Below are 16,626 nucleotides of genomic sequence, written 5' to 3'. Positions count from 1 at the left end.
TGGAAACAATGAAATATTTGCACATTCTTTTAGTTGTATAAATATAACAGACATTAGAAAACTATTTGAAATGTTTTGTTGGTGCTAACATGTACTTTTGAGAAAACACAGAAGAGAAATAATCATGCCTCCCCCTCCCCAGGAGTGAGAGTGTGTGTGTGTGTGTGTGTGTGTGTGTGTGTGTGTTTCAGAATATATCCTTTTCAACAATAGAACTTACATACATGGCTTGCAACAGTGAATAGCATTGCCATGGTTGAGAAATGGCCTCCAGAATCAATCTTCCCGAGTTTAAATATTTAGCCCTATTACTTCTTAGTTGTATGATCTTGGGGCAAATTATGGAACTTCTTTAAAATTCAGTACATTCTCATCTGTAAAATGAACATGATGATAAGATTCTCTTCAGAGTATTGATTTGAAGATTAAATGAAATACTACATGGGAAGCACAGACCCTGGCACAAAAGTACTGAAAAATAATAACCTAAAATAAAGCATACTTTTTCAGTTACCATATCTGTCTATAAGGTGATAATATTTATGTTTGTAGGATTTTGCTTCTGCTGAATGAGCACGTCAGTGTTTGAAAACACTTAGTGTGATATTTGCAAACCAAATGAAATATTTTAAAATACTTTAGTTGTCAAGTTGTCTTCCTGCTATCTAGATGAAAAAATAAAGAATTTCTCCCAAGGAAGGGCTTCCTCAGAGAATAATTAGAAAATGAATTGTAGAGCATAACCTTTGGAATGTTTTAATCCATGAATAGGAGAGTAAAATAAAATCAGTATTTTCTTCTGTTCTGTTTCATAATGCATGTTGGATATTTTAAATTACAGAGCAAAAATTTAAAACAATGACTCCTGCTACTTCCTTACAACAGTGTATGATTGGTTTAGAGAATTCACTGTTCCAAAGCATAATTAAATCAAGTTATGTAACTGCATTTAAAATAACTTAGTAACTCTTATGATTGTTAATACCAATCGGTTGCTTTGCCAACATCTTAAGAAGGGACAATTGATTCTGGGAATAAAGCAATGACTGAGGAACTTTAGACAGTCAGTAGCAGGAATGAGTTTTGGTTACAAGTCTCTGTGTTCAGTATGGTTGTTCACTGATTGAGGCATGGTTTTTATGAGGTGGAGGATCTTGAGAATACTGGAAGAAATATAAAACACATAGTAATTTTTTGACAAAAATTAAAGACAAAGAAAAATTATTGAAAGCAGCAAGGGAAAAATGACAAATAACATACAAGGGAACTCGCATAAGGTTAACAGCTGATTTCTCAGCAGAAACTCTACAAGCCAGAAGGGAGTGGCATGATATATTTAAAGTGATGAAAGGGAAGAACCTACAGCCAAGATTGCTCTACCCGGCAAGGATCTCATTCAGATTCGATGGAGAAATCAAAAGCTTTACAGACAAGCAAAAGCTAAGAGAATTCAGCACCACCAAACCAGCTCTACAACAGATGCTAAAGGAACTTCTCTAAGTGGAAAACACAAGAGAAGAAAAGGACCTACAAAAACAAATCCAAACAATTAAGAAAATGGTCATAGGAACATACATATCGATAATTACCTTAAACGTGAATGGATTAAATGCTCCAACCAAAAGACACAGGCTTGCTGAATGGATACAAAAACAAGACCCATATATATGCCGTCTACAAGAGACCCACTTCAGACCTAGGGACACATACAGACTGAAAGTGAGGGGATGGAAAAAGATATTCCATGCAAATGGAAATCAAAAGAAAGTTGCAGTAGCAATACTCATATCAGGTAAAATAGACTTTAAAATAAAGAATGTTACAAGAGACAAGGAAGGACACTACATAATGATCAAGGGATCAATCCAAGAAGAAGATACAACAATTATAAATATATACACACACAACATAGGAGCACCTCAATACATAAGGCAACTGGTAACAGCTATAAAAGAGGAAATGGACAGTAACACAATAATAGTGGGGGACTTATAACACCTCACTCACACCAATGGGCAGATCATCCAAAGTGAAAATAAATAAGGAAACAGAAGCTTTAAATGAAACAATAGACCAGATAGATTTAATTGATATTTATAGGACATTCCATCCAAAAACAGCAGATTACACTTTCTTCTCAAGTGCGCATGGAACATTCTCCAGGATGGATCACATCTTGGGTCACAAATCAAGCCTCAGTAAATTTAAGAAAATTGAAATCATATCAAGCATCTTTTCTGACCACAATGCTATGAGATTAGAAATGAATTACAGGGCAAAAAACATAAAAACCACAAACACATGGAGGCTAAACAATACGTGACTAAATAACCAAGAGATCACTGAAGAAATCAAAGAGGAAATAAAAACATACCTAGAAACAAATGACAATGAAAACATGACGATCCAAAACCTATGGGATGCAGCAAAAGCAGTTCTAAGAAGGAAGTTTATAGCTATACAAGCCTACCTCAAGAAACAAGAAAAATCTCAAATAAACAATCTAACCTTCCACCTAAAGGAACTAGAGAAAGAAGAACAAACAAAATACAAACTTAGCAGAAGAAAAGATACAAAGATCAGAGCAGAAATAAATGAAATAGAAACAAAGAAAACAATAACAAGGATCAATAAAACTAAAAGCTGGTTCTTTGAGAAGGTAAACAAAATTGATAAACCAATAGCCAGACTCATCAAGAAAAAGAGGGAGAGGACTCCAATCTATAAAATTAGAAATGAAAAAGGAGAAGTTACAACAGACACTGCAGAAATACAAAGCATCCTAAGAGACTACTACAAGCAACTCTATGCCAATAAAATGGACAACCTGGAAGAAATGGACAAATTCTTAAAAAACGTATAACATTCCAAGACTGAACCAGGAAGAAATAGAATATCACAACTGTGATTAAAGATCTTCCAAGAAGCAAAAGTCCAGGCCCAGATGGCTTCACAGGTGAATTCTATCAAACATTTAGAGAAGAGCTAACACCCATCCTTCTCAAACTCTTCCCAAAAATTGCAGAGAAAGGAACACTCCCAAACTCATTCTATGAGGCCACCATCACCCTGATACCAAAACCAGACAAAGATACTACAAAAAAAGAAAATTACAGACCAATATCACTGATGAATATAGATGCAAAAATCCTCAACAAAATACTAGCAAACAGAATCCAACAACACATTAAAAGGATCATACACCATGATCAGGTGGGATTTATCTCAGGGATGCAAGGATTCTTCAATATACGCAAATCAATCAATGTGATACACCATATTAACAAATTGAAGAATAAAAACCATATGATCATCTCAGTAGATGCAGAAAAAGCTTTTGACAAAATTTAACACCAATTTATGATAAAAACTCTCCAGAGGGCTTCCCTGGTGGTGCAGTGGTTGAGAGTCTGCCTGCCGATGCAGGGGACACGGGTTCGTGCCCCGGTCTGGGAAGATCCCACATGCCACGGAGCGGCTGGGCCCGTGAGCCATGGCCACTGAGCCTGCGCGTCCGGAGCCTGTGCTCTGCAACGGGAGAGGCCACAGCAGTGAGAGGCCCACGTATCGCAAAAAAAACAAAACAAAACAAAACAAAAAACTCTCCAGAAAGTGGGCATAGAGGGAACCTACCTCAACATAGTAAAGGCCATATATGACAAACCCTCAGCAAACATCATTCTCAATGGTGAAAAACTGAAAGCATTTCCTCTAAGATCAGGAACAAGACAAGGATGTCCACTCTCACCACGATTATTCAACATAGTTTTGGAAGTCCTAGCCACGGCAATCAGAGAAGGAAAAGAAATAAAAGGAATACAAATTGGAAAAGAAGAAGTAAAACTGTCACTGTCTGCAGATGACTTGTTACTATACATAGAGAATACTAAAGATGCCACCAGAAAACTAGTAGAGCTAATTAATGAATTTGGTAAAGTTGCAGGATACAAAATTAACACACAGAAATCTCTTGCATTCCTATATGCTAATGATGAAAAATCTGAAAGAGAAATTAAGGAAGCACTCCCATTTACCATTGCAACAAAAAGAATAAAATGCCTAGGAATAAACCTACCTAGGGAGACAAAAGACCTATATGCAGAAAACTATAAGACACTGATGAAAGAAATTAAAGATGATACCAACAGATGGAGAGATACACCATGTTCTTGGATTGGAAGAATCAATATTGTGAAAATGACTATACTACCCAAAGCAATCTACAGATTCAATGCAATCCCTATCAAATTACCACTGGCATTTTTTACAGAACTAGAACAAAAAACCTTAAAATTTGTATGGAGACACAGAAGACCCTGAACAGCCAAAGCAGTCTTGAGGGAAAAAGTGCTGAGCTGGAGGAATCAGACTTCAGACTATACTTCAAAGCTACAGTAATGAAGACAATATGGTACTGGCACAAAAACAGAAGTATAGATCAATGGAACAAGATAGAAAGCCCAGATATAAACCCACGCACCTATGGTCAACTAATCTATGACAAAGGAGGCACGGATATACAGTGGAGAAAAGACAGTCTCTTCAATAAGTGGTGCTGAGAAAACTGGACAGCTGCATGTAAAAGAATGAAATTAGAACACTCCCTGACACCATACAGAAAAATAAGCTCAAAATGGATTCGAGACCTAAATGTAAGACCAGACACTATACAACTTTTAGAGGAAAACATAGGGAGAACACTCTTTGACATAAATCACAGCAAGATCTTTTTTGATCTACCTCCTAGAGTAATGGAAATAAAAACAAAAATAAACAGGTGGGGCCTAATGAGACTTCAAAGCTTTTGCACAGCAAAGGAAACCATAAATAAGACGAAAAGATAACCCTCAGAATGGGAGAAAATATTTGCAAACGAATCAACGGACAAAGGATTATTCTCCAAAATATATAAACAGCTCATGCATCTCAATATTTAAAAAACAAACAGCCCAATCCAAAAATGGGCAGAAGACCTAAATAGACATTTGTCCAAAGAAGACATATAGATGGCCAAGAAGCACTTGAAAAGCTGCTCAACCACTATGGAGAACAGTATGGAGGTCCCTTAAAAAACTAAGAATAGAATTACCATATGATCCAGCAATCCCACTACTGGGCGTATAACCAGAGAAAACCATAATTCAAAAAGACGCACGCACCCCAATGTTCATTGCAGCACTATTTACAATAACCAGGTCATGGAAGCAACCTAAATACCCATTGACAGATGAATGGATAAAGAAGATGTGGTACATGTATACAATGGAATATTACTCAGCCATAAAAAGGAATGGAATTGGGTCGTTTGTTGAGACATGGATGGATCTAGAGACTGTCATACAGAGTGAAGTAAGTCAGAAAAAGAAAAAGAAATATCATATATTAACACATATATGTGGAACCTAGAAAAATGGTACAGATAAACCGGTTTGCAGGGCAGAAATTGAGACACCGATGTAGAGTACAAACGTGTGGACACCAAGGGGGGAAAGTGGCAGGGGGCGGGGGTGTGTGTGTGATGAATTGGGCGATTGCGATTGACATGTATACACTGATGTGTATAAAATTGATGACTCGTAAGAACCTGCTGTATAAAAAAATAAATAAAATTCAAGGGTTTCCCTGGTGGCGCAGTGGTTGAGAGTCTGCCTGCCGATGCAGGGGACACGGGTTTGTGCCCCTGTCCGGGAAGATCCCACATGCCGCGGAGCAGCTGGGCCCATGAGCCGTGGCCGCTGAGCCTGCGTGTCCAGAGCCTGTGCTCTGCAATGGGAGAGGCCACAACAGTGAGAGGCCCACGTACTGCAAAAAATAATAATAAAATTAAATTAAATTTAAAAAAGAAATAAAATAAATTAAAGAAATATAAGCCCTAGAGGTATTTTTCTGTTTGTTACTATTCACAAAATTTATTTTTCATTCTCTTTCTAATTTTTTTTTCAGTTGTAGAAATTTATTCTGGGAAATGTTAAATGCCTTGATATAGCTTATTCACTCATGAAGGTAGTAGTACAATTCAGGAACCTCTGTCTTTCTGCATTCCAAAGTAATATAATTCCTATTGAGGCAAAATTAAGGGTGAGACATGGAATTATCATTAGTGTTTACTTATATTTTTTATTACATCCTTAGTTTGTTATTTAAAATGTGAGCTCTTTTTTTTTTTTTTTTTACGCCGCCGCCACGAGGCCCAGGCCCAACCCAAAATGTGAGTTCTTAAGTAACTCATTGTTTAAACAAGTAAGCAGTTTACACCTATCTTGTTAACTACAGCTGGTGACATTCTTTTGCAGACATTGTGGGGGCAATGGTGTGCTTTTGTGAATAAATTGAATTTAAACACAGTTCTTTGGAGTTATTTTTCATATATTTGTTCTTTGTCTACACCTATGTTACATGTAGCATCTCAGGGTGGTGGCATGAATTTATTTAAAAGCAAAACCAAAAGCTCAGCTCATAAAAGTTCTGTAAGCTAAGAAACTGAACATTGAGGATCATTGGCAAAGTCCAGGGGGATAGATTGAACAATACATGCTATCTGTTCTACTTTCTGAACCAGAATAGGGCAAACTGTCCAAAGGGAATAGGAAAAGACTTGGACCGATGCCCACAGGCGGCCCAGCCTCAGACCAGCCAACCCAACGAGAAAGATGTTTGCTAATGATTCAGGTTTTGAAATTGGGCTCTGGTGCATCAATCTGCCTTTGAAACTGAGGTTGCTAAAAACCCCAACTACCTGTTTTGCTGCCAGACACCAAGCGTGGTGGATCTCTTCCTATCTTAGTGAGGATGAGTTAAAAGTGGGAGTCAGGGGTGATACCCATGTCTTTCACTGCTCTGCAGATTTAAGAGCTGCACATAGTTCTAAAAAATTTTTTTTTGTAACAAGCAGATGAAATTGTCTCCTGAAGGAAAGCCAGGAGGATATGACCTCTATAGTGATAACAAGCTGAAAGAAGGCAAAAATTGCAGAAGTCGGCTGAGATAAGGAAAGAAGGTGAAGAAACCTAAAATGAAAGAAGTAAAAGAACATTTATTGAACACCTGCTATGCGCCTGCCATTCTAGGCATTTGTGATGCATTAGTGAACAAAACATATAAAGCAATTATGAGAAGTTCAACCTAAAAGTTACAAGATTTCTAGTGGAAACTTAGAAAAATAGGAGTAGAAACAACATTTAAGGTTGCTAGAAGAAAACCCCTAGATATATTCTGATAATTTAAAATTTCCATTCCAAGGAAAAGGAAAAGTCCTAACAGCATAACAGCATCTAGGCAGAAAAAAAGAAGTTATCTACATCCGAACAAAAACCAAATTGACCTCGGAGTTCTTTTCTACAACACAAATACCAGAAGACTATCAGGGTATCGCTAGCCCATTTGGAGCCTTATGTGGATTAGAAAACGGCAATTCTTTTAAGATCTTTCATTTTCTTTTTTGTTTGGCCAAGCCATGCGGCTTGTGGGGTCTTAGTTCCCTGACCAGGGACTGAACCTGGGCCCTCAGCAGTGAAAGTGCAGAGTCCTAACCACTGGACTGCTAGGGAATTCCCTTCATTTTCTTCTTCTTGGAAAAGTATCTTAGTGTATGGATTTTGTTACAACAAGACACTTTACTCCTAACTACTGGAAAGTTGCTTTAATAAACATACAAACCTGAGACATCTATGATGTGAATGGCACTTTCCAGGGCTTTGCAGGACACACAACCTTACAGTGACCCTGAGGATGGTGGAGAACATAAGGTTGTCTTCCTGAGAATTTTGTGCCTTCCAAGTTGCCATTCACATGTGAGGACTTTCAGATATATGTAAGGACCTGGAAAATAGGATACTTACTCAGAAAGCCATCCAAAGATAAATAGTGGCTGAGCAAAAACGTAATGCAAATTGAACACTCAAATATGTGAAAAACCACGGTAGGAAATATGTAAAGAAATAGAGACTATACACCTGTAACTAACACAGCAGTGTGAATCAACTATATTTCAATAAAAAATTTTTTAAAAATGATCCAGACTCAGAGATATAGAGAACAGGCATGTGGTTGCCAAGGGGGAGAGGGGTAGGGAAAGGATTGATTGGGAGCTTGGGATTAACAAATGCAAACTATTATATATAGGGTGGATAAACAACCAGGTCCTACCGTATAGTACAGGGAACTATATTCAATATCCTGTGATAAACCATAATGGAAAAGAATATGAAAAAGCGTATATATGTAAAACTGAATCACTTTGCTGTACAGCAGAAATTGACACAACATTGTAAATCGACTATACTTCAGTCAAAATTTTAAAAATAATAAACATAAACATGATCCAACTATATGCTGTCTGTGAAAGACTCACTTTAGATCCAAAGAGACAAAAAGGTTGAAGTGGGAGAATGGAAAGAGATATTCCACAGAAATAGTAACCAAAAGAGAACAAGTGATTATGTTATATATTATCAGACAAAATAGACTTTAATTTTTTTTTAAAAGGTTACAAGAGACAAGGACATTATACATTAACAAAAAGGTCAAATATAGGTGACTTCCTTGGCAGTGCAGTGGTTAAGACTCCACACTTCCATTACAGGGGGCACAGGTTCCATCCCTGGCCAGGGAAATAAGATCCAACATGCTGCAAAACGCGGCCAAAAAAAAAAGAGGTCAAATATAGCAAGAGGATAACAACAAAGAAAAAGAAATAGAGACTAAATATAATAGCTCATGTGTGTGTAATTACAAATTAAATATAGCAGCCAAAACCTATTCTCAATAATAAATTTATTTAACAAAGTGATATAAGAAGTATCAGGGTCAGTAACCCCAGAGTAATTTTAAACAGTTTAAGGTCACAGTCATTTAAACTGGTTCTGGCATAAGAATCAACAGGTCAATAGTATAGACTAGATTAAAAAGCTCTGAAAGAAAATCTAGAGTATATATAGAAGGATGCTAAGATGCAACAGAACTAAAAATCCATGGTAAAAGATATTGGGAAAATTGGTTCCGTTTTTAGAAATTTAAATTTAGATTCCCTCACCATATAGCGTATTAAAATAAATTACAAGTGAATAAAGAAAGACTTAAGGAACAAGATTAAATCATTGAAATATCGAGACAGGTAAATGTGGATGAATATTAATTATTTACAAGCTAAGTAAGGAGTCTGAGGACAAAAGTTGTGCACCTAATACCAAAGGCATGTATCAATAAATTTGACTATATAATAATAAACTATGTTCAGCAACAATAACAACAACACCCTAAATAATTCCATGTCCACAACAATCTGGGGAAAATATTTGTAACAAAATTTGTCAACAAGTTCACATTCATGAATCAGTAAGAAAAACATTAAGCTTAGTACACCTTATTTCACTTACCAGTTCATAGAAGCAAACCTTTGATCTCGTTGGTGTCTAAAGATTTTTTTAATGATTGTATTTAGTGTTGGCTATGGTTGTAGCGTGGGTTCTCATGCTGCTGAAGGAAACTGTAAAATGATATATTTTTGGATATCAGTTTGGCAGTATTAGGAGCCTTTACCGTTCATACCCTTTAACCCAGTTATATCAGTTACAGAATTTACTTTATGGAAATGAAGATGCAGGTGTTGAAGTATGTTCATTGATAGACTGGTTAAATAACCATCCATTAAAAATGGTGGTTTTAAAAATTATTTAATGACAGGTCAGATGTTCCTTATACAATATCAAATGAAATAAAAGCAACATACAGCACAATATATGTGTTCTCAAATTCTTCCAATTTGAGAAAAATTTACTGGAAGAAAATATACCAAGATGTTATTAGGAAGGGTTATATAGTTTTTTATTTCTTTTTACGCTCCTCTTATACTCTTATACCCCTTTATGTTCTTTTATATGAGTTTGTATTATTTTTATAAGTAGTTTGAATAAAAGTAAAATGTTAAATTTTTTCCAGCATCTTCTGCCCTTGATTGCATGTGTTTTCCACCAAACATTGGATTTTATGTAGAAAACTTCCGTCTGTTTGGCTTTGTTGTATAAGTAAATGTATAAACCATATTGAGTGTGTATGTGTCTGTGTGTGAGTGTTGAGGAGAAAGAGGATTTTCATGGTATTGGTGAAAGGATAAATAAAAGAATAAACATTTCATCTTATTTGACCCCCCTTCGGGCAACTGTTTTATACTGTAAATTCTATTTATGAGATGCCAGGAGAAAAAAATCTGATGAATTTCTTTCTTCAAGATGGTAGTCATAAATTTAAATATGTAGTCATATCAGTGGACAGTTTTGACCTAAGCAAGACCTTTTATAAAATCAGGCAAAGTTTTAACACTTAGGATGCCATTTAAAAAATGTGCAATAGGGCTTCCCTGGTGGCGCAGTGGTTGAGAGTCCACCTGCCGATGCAGGGGACACGGGTTCGTGCCCTGGTCCGGGAAGATCCCACATGCCGTGAAGCGGCTGGGCCCGTGAGCCACGGCTGCTGAGCCTGTGCGTCTTGAGCATGTGCTCCGCAACGGGAAGAGGCCACAACAGTGAGAGGCCTGCGTACCATAAAAAAATAAAAAATAAAAAATGTGCAATATGGGGTGAAATGGTACCTGGAACAACACTCAGTTGAAATGTGGGCAGTCCTCCTCTCTTCCTGGATGCAATCCTGTTGCCCCTTTCTCTGTGCTGTGAGCAGTTTCTTGTTAGGGCTTTGTACTTTCTCTTAGGCCGCAGGTGGATTGCTAGCTAGAGCCATTTGTAAAGGAGCAGGGTAAGAAAACAGTGTCAATGTATTAAGAGAGAGTAGCATACGTAGCAGAGTTACCTGGTACTACCTATACTAATATTCTAGGTGATCATTCTCCACATCACTTTGACTTTGCAGTTATTCCTTCTCAGTAATGAAACAGTTACAATATCAGAAAGTACCTGGGTGGCTGAGTTTAAGTCAGAAGGTCTGCTGATGTACAAATAAATTGTATCCCCGAAGCTCTCTGTACTCTACAATTCTGTTCCTCCCTTAAAAACAAAAACATAATAACCTTAATAAGAATCTTTTCCCTCAATAGCCTATAGCACTTTCAGATACTTTTTCCCCTGTAACACAAATATGAAAGCTGGTATTTTCTTCTTTTTTCAACGGGCAGGTGAGAAACAGGGTTTGATTTACAGATGTAGTTACGACTCAGAGTTTGTCTTTCAGCATAATGACTGAAATGGTAGCTTTTTTAAAATTTCTTTTTTTCCCCCCTACTTATTTGATTCTCTTTGCTTTTGTAAGGAATCTAGGAGAAAAGCATATATTTTTAATAAGTTAATGATTTTGTACCTTGTTTGTTATTGCCTCGTATTGTGTCTGTTTTTCAAGTCTTTGCTTTGATGCAGGGACAAAGTTTTATAAAAGATTTGCTCTTACAGATCTGAAAGTATACCCACTTAGAGTAAAAAAGAACAGGCCTGAATCATTCAGAAGACCTTTTTATATGACATGTTGCCTTTGAAGAATCTATATATTACTTTACCAAAAGCTTTTTTATTCCTTTCATAGACTAGAATATCTTACATGAATTATTTAGCCTAGTTATACTTAATCTTTAGCATTTTCATTTCCTTCCCAGCCCTTATTTTCTTGTCTTCCAGCCACAAAAGACCAAAAAAAAAAAGGATTTGTGATGTTTTTAGTTTAAAATAGGGTTCTTCTCACCAACTACTTCTGCTAGTTCAGGAGAGCTAAATAAAGGCAGGGGAAAGTTGGTGATTGGTATTTGGTGGCAAATGTTTATCTCACTTTGGATATGAAATGGCTATCAATCGGAAGAGCTGGTGAACAACTAGATAGGTTTGTTAGGAAGAGGTAAGTGAAGGGAGGAGACTTGGAAGAGGTATTCTGCTACCAGCAACTACCAAGTATTATAGAAGCCTTTTCTCTGGTCTTAGAAACCCAATTAAATGTGTCCCTGGGTTTCAGAGGGCAGTATAGATGCCAGTCTATTGTCAGCCATCCTGGCACTTTTGCGTAGTCTCAAGACATTGACACTGCTGGTTCATCCATATTCTATTGCCAAATCTGCTCTTCATCCCCCAGCCCCTCCCCCTTCTCCTTTTCCTTCCCTGACAATGCCTGCAGGGTAGTAAGAAAGAGAATTTTGGAACTGAGAAATGAGGGACTGGGGAAGAGGAGGATTTATTTTTTAATCTCTGGGTTCTTGCTACTCTGTTTCACAGTGTACCCCCAGACAGTTGGGATTCCCAGTTTGAAAAACACTGGAGAATGACTTTTCTTCTGCCTCTTTTCCTTTGCAGGAAACGCATGAAATTGTGGCAATCAAGAAATTCAAGGACAGTGAAGGTATATATATACTTTTTCTTTTTATATTTAGTTTTTGTGAATAGAATATGGAAGAGATGAAATCTAGCTGATTAGACTGTGTTCCTCAGATTTTACAGTCTCAATCTCAGTAAATGTATCTTAATTATCATCATGCTTTGCTTTGAAACATTTAGTTCCTCCCGTGTGAATCTTTTCAAATCTCATGATATCAGAAAATTCATCTTGTGTTTTAAGGGACAGTCAACACTGGAAATCTTGCTTCAAATACTGGATAGAAGACATGCTATTTACACTGTTTCTAAATACTAACAGTTTAAAATAATAAAACTTACTTGAAGTAAATACTTCCTGGGTTCACACAAGTAGCAAGTGCTATGTTAAAGGTTTTAATATTGGTTACTGCGATCTCTGCTTCCTAGTTAGCTAGAAATATAAAGAAAAGTGGTATGTAAACAGTACAGAGGGAATGGTTTTATATTTAGGATAACTCATTGGGAAAATAAAAGCTTTTCAAGAAGAAATACCATACTTGAAGGCTTTGGTCACACATCCAAACCATTTCAAATGGAGTATTAAAATTACCCTATCCTGGGCAAGAAAGTTTAAAATAAAGGATTAACAACAACAAAAAATAATGCACCAAAAAAAAGTAATGTACAAAAGAAAAAATAAATAAAGCATTTCATTAGGCCATTAGGTTTTAAATCCAGACTCTTGGCCATCCAAATACAGCCAAGTAGAAAAACTGACCACAAAGACACACATGGATGGCCTTTAAGAAGCTCTAGGCAGCATTTTTTCAATTTTTGTTTTTTGACAGAGATCCCACAGCAGAAGTATTTTTTACCTCCTACACAGTATCCTCATACATAATGTCATATATATAACTGAAGCAAAAGTTTCACAAAATTACTTATTTTACTAATGTGAGGTTCTCCATTTTCTGTTCTTTCTTGCTCATATAAGTGCCTATTTTGGCATGAAATACTTTGATGTCACCACTAATGAGTCACAACCTGCCATTTGAAAACAAGTGCTGCAGGAGTAAGAGGCCCCACCATAGCATCAACCTTCATATCTAATTGGAAGTGTGACAATAGGCATTCATAGCCTACCTTCATCAGCACACAGTGACTGTGATATAAGACACCAACCTCTGTATTTGTGACGTTTCATCACCCCTACCTTAGAGACTTAGCAAACATTAAATAACAAAAGGGCCTTGCTAACAACTCCTGGGGTAGATGCAGTAGTATTTGATGTAACCCAGCTCTGATGTGCTGGTTATGGTGGAGCACAAGCATGTCAGCCAGGAATTTTAGCATTGGCTTGGCAGCCTTAAGGAGAAGGCAACAAAAAAATACTTTAGCTTGTTCTTTAAAAACAAAACCCAAAAAAGCCCTGCTTCCAATCATGTACCGGTAGTCTAATGGGAAGCGATAGCCCTAGGCCAACCCCCTAGGAGACCATTGGAAATAAGCTCTTTGAGCAGTGGCTTTGGGCTAGCCGCAGGTGGCCAGGAGACAAACAGTGATCTACTAAAAAGAGTGGTTGCAACAGTAGATCAAAGCATGACCTTTGTCTGTATATAAAGACTTCTGGCTGTGCATTCATCTTGTAAGGCACATTGTCAACCATCAGCTACCACCAAAAATAATAATTGTCATCAAATTTTTGAAAAGCAGTGCAATCTAGGCCATGTATGTCATTGCTGTTTTTAAGAAAACTAAATACCCAATTCTTCACAACCTCTATCCTATGAATACCAATTCTTAGCTTCAATTAAACAATATATTAGTCCCTGAATTACAGTACCTTCAGACTGGCAATCAATAGTGTATCTGTTAAAATTCATTGAGCACTGGGGACTTCCCTGGCTGTCCAGCAATTAAGACTCCGCACTTCCACTGCAGGGGGTTCGGGTTCGATCCCTGATTAGGGGAACTAAGATCCCACATGCCGTGTGGCGCGGCCAAAAAAGAAAGAAAAGAGAAAGAAATTCATTGAGCACTGAGCCAGGTGCTATAAGAACAGTGAAGGTAGTAAATCAGATCCGGATACTTTCAAGAAGCTTCTGACCTATTAACAGAATTAAGACCTGTAAATAAAAAGCAGTAAAACGAGTAGAAAGCAGTCAGTGGCTGAATGACTTTGTATAATTTTGAGGCGAGAGAGATTGTTTCTAGCTGTGGCATCCCAGGGGTGTATGGATAGTCTAAACATTATAGGATACATTTGATCAGTTTTTATTTCACTGAGCTGACAGAACATGAATCCACTCTGCCCTCATCTCTGCTGGACCATTATCAGTTGCCATACCTCACAGGCATGCAGCCGCATCACCCACCCACTTTGCAGATGGACAGCTTTGTAAGGGCGCCTATACATACTTCTAGAGGGACACTTCCTAAATATTTCAGCAATAGAATCTAAAAACATATCCAATTATTCATAACTTTTTAGTTCCAAACCTATTCTAGGCACACTTTCCTATTGTTTCCAGTTCTCCCTGGGAGATCTCACACAATCTTTTCTGTCTTTACCCTTTTCCTCCTGCCGTGTAGTACCATGCTTAATGGAAAGTTAGGGAAAATGTGTGGTAAACACCCTTTTGGAGTGTGAAGTATACATAGATAGTCTAGTATAGGTGAGGATGTCCATTCAACCCCTATGTAAACCACTTAATTCTGTATCAGTTTATCATCTTAAATTTTAGTCAGGCTAATTATAATAAAAAATACAGTTTCATGATAATATTGCCCTTATTGTCATATAGCTCTCATGAATTTCTTTTATTAGTTACTCTGAATATATTATTTTGATATTTTGGTAGTGACTTTTCCAAATCCAATGTTTAAAAATCTTCGTGAAGGTAATGAAATAATCCTGTGAAAGCATTGTTAAACTGAAATAGGATCTGAAATTGGTCTGACCCACGTTCAAGCTAATCAAGTATTCTTATGCTGATTATGTCAAGGAATATTTTATGAGTATATATTACCTCCTGTTAGCTTTAAAAGATTATGATAATGTCCTGTTTTCTTGTTAAATTCATATGTATGCACAAATTTGCATGAAACATTTTTTAAACAACATTTTAAGGTAGACCACTATTTAGTTCAAGAAGTCCTTATTATCCCAGGACAATAGATTACTATTTAAAATGGAAACCAAAATTTCATAGTAAATAAAAAGTTAGATCGGGAGTTTCAGTTGAAAAAATGAAACTAAAATTATAAAAATAAGTTTATCTTATAGTTAACACAATTTAGATTATAATAGCAACTATGTACTGTTTCTTAGAAAAAAGAATCAATTGCTATCTTTTGGCAGGGTGGGGCAATTTTTACAGTAAAATCATAGGCTAGGTCAGTGAATGACTTTCACAATAAAAAGAAGGTCATTAAAAATATACAAAAGACTTTGTCACTCTTCTCTTGGTTTTTGTATGTTCCTGTTTTTTTGTCTTCATCCTTGTTCATTTTTTATTCTCCAGTTGTTAGCTGATATAACACCATCAGATCATTTATCAGTGTCTGTGCCTATGATTTTCCCTGAAAGACTGACACACTGGTGGGAATCAACACCTGTTAAAAGGAAGGAATATTTGAGTGATGACAGTTTTATTTGAGATCACTTCATTTGTTAATATTTTCTTGTTTTGATGACTTTTGCTTCTTTATACATCATCACAAATGTGGAGTCTCAGGTAACGAATTCTTAATGATATCCTGAATGATAGTATTATAAATTTGTCTATTAATGTAAATTCCCACAGAGAAACATTAACTAATAAATACCTAACCGACCAGAAGTCTCCATAGAATTAATTCTGCTCAGTACATATTTGGATTTTTCTGAGAAGAGAAAAATGACCACAGACCAAAAAGATACTAGAGATTATTTAGTTAAAAGGTACTTTTCAGACTATGTATAATAATAAATTTAGCCTAATCCTCCTACCTTTCCTATAATTCCAATCTTGTACAATGAGATTTGATGTTCAGATGATAATCTTCTATCACTATTGGATCATCATTTTCACGTACACGCATGTGCCAGTGTCTACCGTCCTCAATTTTTTAAATAATCCAAGAACACTGATATAGATTAGATAGCTTTGGACCAGCAAGAAAAAAAACCACTGTTTAACCTTTAATTGAAGAAGTCCTGTGGTCTAAACTTTATATTTGACAAACATTTGGATCTTCTGATGTGACAACACCTTCTGATTATTTGAACTTTTCAGTCCTTCCTGAATGTATGGGTGATGGGGTGAGGAGGGATCCTCCCCACTTGTCACTGGGCCTCCGTACATGG

At 36.5% G+C, this 16,626-nt stretch overlaps 1 protein-coding gene across 3 annotated transcripts in view; it reads left to right on the top strand.

The window, feature by feature from the left end:
• Window positions 1–16,626, top strand: part of CDKL5 (cyclin dependent kinase like 5) — a 182,815-nt gene that overhangs the window by 99,452 nt on the left and 66,737 nt on the right. For all 3 annotated transcript variants that reach the window (XM_067724514.1, XM_067724512.1, XM_067724513.1), the window contains one exon: window positions 12,279–12,324. In XM_067724514.1, the coding sequence (XP_067580615.1) occupies window positions 12,279–12,324 (46 nt within the window). The remainder of the gene's footprint in view (window positions 1–12,278; window positions 12,325–16,626) is intronic.

The sequence above is a fragment of the Pseudorca crassidens genome, chromosome X (assembly GCF_039906515.1).
Source record: "Pseudorca crassidens isolate mPseCra1 chromosome X, mPseCra1.hap1, whole genome shotgun sequence".
NCBI classification, from domain to species: Eukaryota; Metazoa; Chordata; class Mammalia; order Artiodactyla; family Delphinidae; genus Pseudorca; species Pseudorca crassidens.
The sequence above is the reverse complement of the archived record's forward strand: the minus strand, read 5'-3'. Positions and strand labels throughout refer to the sequence as shown.